The 8,046-nt window shown below is 47.9% G+C and overlaps 1 protein-coding gene across 1 annotated transcript in view; it reads right to left on the reverse strand.

The window, feature by feature from the left end:
• Positions 1 to 2,806: 2,806 nt before the first annotated feature.
• The window catches only part of LOC110307471 (serpin A12), a 15,083-nt gene continuing 9,843 nt past the window's right edge, over positions 2,807 to 8,046 (reverse strand). Inside the window, exons 4-5 of the mRNA XM_021179701.1 lie at positions 4,266 to 4,413; positions 2,807 to 3,024 (exon numbers count right to left, since the gene is read on the reverse strand). Of these exons, the coding sequence (XP_021035360.1) occupies positions 2,836 to 3,024; positions 4,266 to 4,413 (337 nt within the window). The 3' untranslated portion in view covers positions 2,807 to 2,835. The remainder of the gene's footprint in view (positions 3,025 to 4,265; positions 4,414 to 8,046) is intronic.

Raw genomic sequence — 8,046 nt, forward strand, 5'->3', positions numbered from 1 at the left:
GCGCCCAGACAGGGTGGGACGGCCTGAGTAGGCACACGGAGGTGGAGCTGCAAATGCTGTGAAGTAGTAGGGCTGGCTATTTCCCAAGAGATACGCCTACCATGCTAGCAGGCCTGCCCACCAGAAAACAGGGGAGACTGAGTGATGACCAGCTATCTGCAAATGAGTGGTTGTGTGGAAATCTCATCTTGACACCACATACCGAGCACACACTTTGTTGCATGTACTAGTCTGGGCACTTAGATGCAAGGCTGTATAGTGATCTGTTAGAGGGTCACCTTCTGGCCACAAGTTTGCTAGAATTGTTCTCCTCTGTGGGAAATAAGGCCCTGTCCATTGTTCCAGCCTAACTCCCCCCTTATTTCATTGCTCTAGCTACTAAAATACCATTTTAGTTCCTCGTTCATGCTGCTGACCGCAGGGCCTTTGCACATGCCATTCTTGATATTTGTGTGGATCCCTCATATCCTCCTTAGTTTCCTTTTTGGAAAAAAAATGCAGATATATGATTTTTATAGTGAGGATTGAACATGTGGTTGTGAAGGTCAGGAACCATATTGGGAAATATTTATGATAAGCAACAGTCATTTTTAAAAGTTAGGACTTATGTCCAATTTCTGTTTGGAAGACAAAGTTTGTATTTTGTCTCTTATTAACTATCCTGGGAAAATATTGTACTTTTAAGTTCTTCCTTTTTTTTTCCTTCATTTTTAAGATGATATTTTTGTACCCATGGCTTCACACATACTGGGCAAGCACTATCTAACTGAGCCCTATAATTGGAATTAGTGGTTATAACTGTATTGGTTCCCTTTCTGGGGTCCTGAAATAGGATCTGACTGCCCTGTCATGTGCTTTCCTGTACCTCAGGGAGCCGTTTCTATGGTTAGTGGAGACTGTAGACATGAGCTTAACTGTACGTGGGTACACGATATGGTTGTGGCTAGTTCCCCAACGACTGGACAGTAACTCCGTGGGGCCAGGAGCCCGGCCTATGTGCCTCAGCTGCCGGCCCATGGTGTGCAGCTCAGAGAGACCTAGTAGCACTGACTGACTGCAGCTCAAGTGGAAGGAGGGGGGGATGGACACTCAGACCCATCAGCCACTAATGAACTTGTAAGTGGGCCATTTCCTGGAAGAAAGGCTGCTTGGGTGATACCGAGGAAGAGGATGGAAGCCTGTGAAGAGGTAAGAGTGGAGGGCGAGTAGGGACTCATCAGGAGAAGGAGGGCATTCCCACCGGACTGTGCGGGAGGGTAGAGGAGCTAAATATTTAGAGTTGATATCCGTAGGAAGCCGCTGGCCATCTCAGGCTGGAGGAGGTGACAGAAGACAGTAACCAGGGTCTTAAGGTAGAATCTCACGGAACTCTTCTAGTCTACCTGGTCCCCGGAGCCATCCATCACTATTCCCTCAGTACATGCCTTGGCTCTGGCTCCAGCTAGGCCACCCAGCGGATTAGTGGCTAACGTGGTCGTGCCTCATTAGCAGCACCACGACTTATAAACCGTGATGTAGTAAATTGCTCAAGGGGAGCTCAGCCTCTGATCCACTGGTTTCTCCCCAACTCCTACCCCCACCCAGAGAAGCAGCCGACTCTGAAACTTTCTGCTCACCCAGTGGTTCCGTTCCCAGACCTCTCCATAGGCCTGGCCTCTGAGGATCCTCATCCCACAGGGGTAGGATGGGGGAAAGAGGCAATTGCTGGCCTCTCATTGGCTGGAGAAGAGATGCATAGCAACAGAGAGAGCTTCCTACCACAAACTCCAATACTGCTATGCTAGGCTTACTCTAATGCCAAGGGAAGCCGCGTCGCCACTCTAAGCTTCATTTCCGCCACAAGGCTTGCTCATTCTGGTTGCCTATTGAGCTTTAGTGACCAAAGTACGAAGGTCACTGTGTTCCGAGAACTGCTAGGCAAGAAGTGACAATTGCTGCTTTAAAGGTACCAAGCCCATCTGAGTGTCCCTCCCCCAACACAGGCTATTCACAGCTAGAGGGATAAAGGCATCCCTCTGCGCGCCAGACCCACACCATTGGCCTGGCCCTTGGTGCCCCCTAGTGGCCGTAAGTTGACACCACAGGGCCAGTTTTCCAAAGGTTCAATAGTAGAACCCGCCTTTGACCAAAGGCCCGAGGAACCACAGAACCTTCCTCCTGTGACAGAAAGAAATGAACAAATCTGGCAGCGATCCCCAGCTTCACCCCAAGGCACTCTTCTTGCTGGGTCACTTCCACCGTGTTCTGGAGGTCTGGATGGGCTAGCAACAACCCTACCTGGACACTCTGGGAGGCGAGCCATGTAGCACACATACCAGAGTTCTCAGCCTGGGACTCACAATGGAAAATGAATTCTGCAAGGAATTGGCACTGATTTCCTCAACGCCTCATCAAGGAGCAGGGCAATCCTCACGTCAGAAAGGGAGGCAGAGAGGTTCCAAAATGAAACCCGTGGCTTTCCTAGCAATGCCTTCGTCTACCCAGGCTCGGTTCACTGTCTGTGGTTCCCATTTCCCTCTGAGCATCTACCTGACTCTAGCAGATGGGTCAGGGGAGGTGGAGTTTATCACATCACAGACACTCCCTGCCTGCAGGGATGAAGGAGATGTGGGCATAGTGGAGGTAAAGGTTGGCATTTGGTCCAGGAGTGCTGATGGCTTGGGAGAGGCTATAAATGGGTACAGAGCACAAAGTCCCTAGAGGAAGCTGGGCTGCTGGGCCGTGTTGGGACTCCATAACACTTGGTCCCTGGTGGGTGGCATTGTTTGGAGAGGGTTTGGAGGTGTAACCCTTGGAAATGGGTGGGGTCTGAAGCCAACAGGGAATGCTCCTTTATTACTCACTAGGGTCATAAATTCTTGCCAAGAAGACCATGGAAGGCATGAAATTCTCATAGATCATCATGAGGAAGGGTCTGTCTAGCTTCATATGTCGTGGGGTCTCCATGGGCAGTGTCTGGGCTCCAGAGCCTGCAGCCCCTTCCGTGCCTTTCTCATCCATCTTCAGTTCAGCCTTGTGCACAGCCTGCAGAACCAAGAGACAGTCAGTGGCTGCTGAGTCTGGGGCTGCAGAGGTTGGTCGGGGGATGGGTATGTCAGGCTAAGAGCGGGAAGCCCAGAGAGGGAGACAATCTGGCCACATAGTCAATCTGGCCAGCATAGTCATGAGGATGGTGTTATAGTGGACTGTGGGGATGGGGGGAGAGGAGATGCAGTGGGGGCTGCTATCCTCCCACAATCCCCCACCACAGTTCTCTCCCAGAACAGCATGACCCCCTCCCTTTACTATACTCAACACCAGACAATTCCACCACCTCCCACATTGACCACACCCCCTCAGATGGGCACTCCGCTTAAGTGGTGGTTTGAATGAGAAATGTAGTCATAGGCTCCTGAATTTAAACACTTGGTCCCTGGTGGGTGGCACTGTTTGGAGAGGTTTGGGGGGTGCAGCCTTGTTGGAGGAAACATGTCACTGGGGCTGGGCTTTGAGAGTTTAGAGTCTCACCCCGCTGCCTGTTTTCACTCTGTATTTCTGTATGTAGGCAAAATGTGATCAGCCAGCTTCCAGTTCTGGCTGTCTGCTGTTATGCCTTCCCTTTTAAGGACCGTTCCCCAGGAACCACAGACCACAGTAAACTCTTCTGTAAGTTGCTTTTGGCTATGGTTCTATCACTGCAGCAGAACAGTGCCTAATACCCACTGTACTTCTCTGTTTCTGCCCTTTGAACCCCCAAATTGGGTTGCTAAATATATAAAATACCTAGTTAAATTTTCATTCATGATAAGCAATGGTTATGTCCAAGTATGAATAGGTTCCCCTGCAATATTCTGAACATACTTATGTTATGAAATAGTTGCGTGTTATGCTCTGAAATTTAAATTTAACCGAGAGTCTTATATTGTGTCCGCTAAGTCTGAAGATGCCGTCCACATAGCTCTCTTCTCCTGCCCTCATTAACGGGTCGCTACTCAGCTGCAGAGCCTCTGCCTGCCTGTCTCAATGGTGCAGCTCCCTCCTTCCTTCCCAGAGAGAAGGTTCCGGACAGATCCAGACTGGCTATGGGTCTGACAGATGTCCCAGCACTTGATCAAGATTCAGGGCATGCCCAGTATAAACCATGTGAGCGACAATTCTACTTTAAAGACTGGAATCAGAGGCTGAGACGTGGTTTGCCTGGGATCACAGAGCTCTGACCACAGCTCGGGCTGAGGCTGCAGGAGGACTCCTGAGTAGGAGACAGCAGTCCAGCCAGGAGAGCTTACCTCTCCCACCTTCAGGCTTCGATGAGATGAGATCCGGGTGAGGTCACCATTCTCCTCAAAGATTTTGCTGATGCCCAGGCGGGACAGAACCGTCTTCATGTTATAAGTAGACGAGATGCGGAGCTTGGGCACCCACACATCCACCACTCTGTGGAGGAGAGAAGGACAGGGGTGATGGGAAGTGCTCTCTGATCATCTAGGCTGGGGTCCTAGAAAAATGGTGGATGAGGCTTTTATCGCCCCTGTATCAAGGCTCACAGGGTTTCTGTCCTCGGAATAAGAGAGTCTCGACTCTGGGATTCAAGACACCTCATATTCTCTCACTACATCCTGCTTCCTGCCCAGCTTTCCCCAGAGCACACATACACTGGAAACAGTCTCAGATTCTTCCCTGTGTTTATGATCTCCCCAGAGCAGACTGGGTTGGGCTGTAGCCTGAGGCAGATTAGACCCCTGAAAGCCTGCTGCTAGAGACAGCAGAGCTTAAAACCTGGAGTCAGTCAGAGCTGGGGTCAAACCCACTCGAGAAGCCTCACAACTGGGGCAAAGGACATTGGTCTTCTGAGCCATGCAAAGGAGAACTACACTTGTGGCCTTGGGCCTCCTCTCTGCCTTTACTTCTGGCTCATTCCAGATTTTCACTAAATCTCGTTACTTGATACTCTTGCTAGCCTGATAATCACCAAACTATCCTTTCTACTTCTTTATTCTTTCTTTCTTTAAAAACAAAATAGTTTTTAAGCATGTAGCATCTACCTGATGGGGATGGACAGGAAAAGCCTTGCATTTGACTTGTGTCTTGGCAGGAAGGCAGATAATGAAACCAATGCTCAGAAAAGTATAGTGTGTCACACTCACAGATACTGGTAGTGTGTAAGGGGGCAGTAAGTGTGAACAACAATAACAAAATAAATAGATTAACTTGTGGGAATCAGGAATGATAGGGGTCAAACAAGAGGTTTGGGTCAACCCTGAGGAAGGAAGGGAGTTGGACAAGATCGATTTTTCTCCCTGAGTCAACAGGGAGCCATGGTCAAATTCTGAATGAGCAGAGGCTGTGGTCTTATTAAGATTCAGAATAGCTCTGTAGTTCTGCTTAAAATATACCCTTAGCATCTGATGCTTGGGATAGGCATTGTTGCTAGGTGATAGACCACTGACAGGCAGTTGGTGTGGGAACCTCAGAGACAGAGGGAAGAGGCTGAGACCCAATTTGTTTCAGTGTGAGGTTAATAGAGCTTCCTGACACACGTGGGAATGGTTGGGAGAAATGGATCAACCATGGCCCAGTGGATCAAGCTTGGTTTAATGGAGAGGAATTGCCAAAAACTGAGAAAGGCGAAAAGTGGGCCTGGGCAGGAGCTCTCTCTCTCTCTCTCTCTCTCTCTCTCTCTCTCTGTGTGTGTGTGTGTGTGTGTGTGTGTGTGTGTGTATGTGTGTGTGTGTGTGTGTGTGTGTGTGTGTGTGTGTGTGTGTATGTGTGTGTGTGTGTGTGTGTGCTGAGCACACAGAGACTATGATCCCATCAGATATCCTGAGTTAACAGGACTCTGGCATTGGGAGGCAGGGAACTGAGGCTGAGGGCAGGAACAGCCTCATGGTTGACACAGTATTGAAAGATTTCTGCCTGTTGTAGTCACCAGATGGAAAATCTAGATAGCAGAGAGATCCAGACTGAGCCCTGTGGCATTGAGCTCTAACACAGGGACAAGAGAAGGGAGCCAGCAAAGGAGAGGGGCAAGCAGAACTCCAGAAGGAGAAGGTATGGCTGGCCCATAGGAAAGAGTCCAGGTGCTAACCCTGGACTCTGCAGCATGGCCCCTCAGTCACTATAGTCTTCGAGAAGAGAACAGCACAAACATCTGGCCAAGTGAGTTTGAGGTAGAAGGCCGGCCAGGAAGTAAAGGCAAGTGTTTCAGATCGCTCACCAGCAGAGGGGAAGGGAACTGAGTAGCTGAGAGTGGTTAATAACATCAGGGGTTTCCCCCACGCGCACAGACCTACCAGCATGGGGTGGGGTGGGGGGACATGTGTGCCTCATGACTGCTGTGGATTTGTCACGACAGTGTGCTGTCCGTTATTCTAACCTCCATGAGATGACTGCATGACAAGAAGTGTAATAATGACCTGGTTGCTGGTGTCAGCTCTAAAGAGAGCTCAGACGTTGCTGATGTCAGGAAGCAAAAAGCAAATGATGTCCCTGGGGGAATGAAAGGGCACAGTGTCTGTGTACAAATATGGAGATGGTACAAACGTGGCAAGGCTTCAGCTCTCGTGGATGACACGCAGAAGACACAGGCCGCATCAACAGACGAACAGATACAGAAAATGGACACACACACACACACACACACACACACACACACACACACACAGAGTGGAATTTTACTTAGCTTTAGAGAGTACTACATTTGCAAGAAAATGAATAAAAAAAGCCAAACTCAGAAAGGCAAGCATCTAAACCAAGTACGGTTATGTGCGCCTGTAATCCCAGCACTCAGGATGCACGGGCAGGAGATTTGGGGCTTCAGTGTCATCCTTGGCTACGTGAGGAGTTCAGGGCTAGCCTGGGTTACAGGGTACTCTGTCAAAACAAACAGAAACAGAGAAAGGAGGAGAAAGATTCAAATATTAAATGTCTTCTTGTGTATGTGGATATAGACTTAAATATGTACACACGCACACACACACACACACACACACACACACACACACACACGTAATTTGTGATTTAGAAGAAGACAGTGGAGATTGGGTTCAAAGAGAGCAGAGAGCAGAAGGGAGAATAAGAGAGGGTAATGGAGAAAGGAAAAACAAAATAGCAAATTTTCTTCAAATATGGAATGTAGATTCACATAGATACACTAACAGGCATAATACATATGTGACATGATATCATGGCACTATGTGGGGAAGAAGGGACCAGTGCACAAATAGACACACACATATGTATATGTGTGTGTGTGTGTATATATATATATATATATACACACACACACATATATGTGTGAATACACATGTATACATGCATATATATATTCATACATATATACACAGAGATGCATGTATACACATATATGTGTATATATACACATACATAGATTTTTTTATGTATAGGAAAATATCATCATGGAATCCATCATCTTGCACGTTGACTAAAAAATTAGCTTAAATTTTCCAAATGAAATTTTATGTTTAAAATTAAAACATAAAGAAGCAGTGTTTTAGACCAAATATTAAAAAAAACTATTTCAACATCATTCACTCTCTATAGAATTTATGAATAAGAATTTTAAAATTGAAAAAAAAAAAAAAACTTCAGGCTACTGCATGACAGATGGTCCCCAAGCCACTGGCACGGTGAGGCAGGGAGCCCAAGGAAGGCGTGGGCCCTTGAAGCTGACTGATGGAAAGGTAGCTTTTTCAAAAGCCTGGCAGCTTTGTGCCTCTCACAGAGGAAGCTTTGTCTCCTCTGAGGAGACCCCGAGCTTTTGCTCTGGAACTCTGGGCAACAGCTTTCAAACTGTGTGAAGACTCTGCCTTCACTACACAAGCCAGGTTGGAGGACCCTGGTGCCTGAATTCTGACGTGTTCTACATGCTTGGAAATCTGGGGTGTAAGAGGGAAAGGTTAGGCATTATCTGTTTTTTATTTTAATATTTTTTATTAGGTATTTTCCTCATTTACATTTCCAATGCTATCCCAAAAGTCCCCCATGCCCTCCCCCCCACTCCCCTCCCCACCCACTCCCTCTTTTTCACCCTGGCATTCCCCTGTACTG

Source organism: Mus caroli, chromosome 12, assembly GCF_900094665.2.
Source record: "Mus caroli chromosome 12, CAROLI_EIJ_v1.1, whole genome shotgun sequence".
Lineage (NCBI taxonomy): Eukaryota > Metazoa > Chordata > Mammalia > Rodentia > Muridae > Mus > Mus caroli.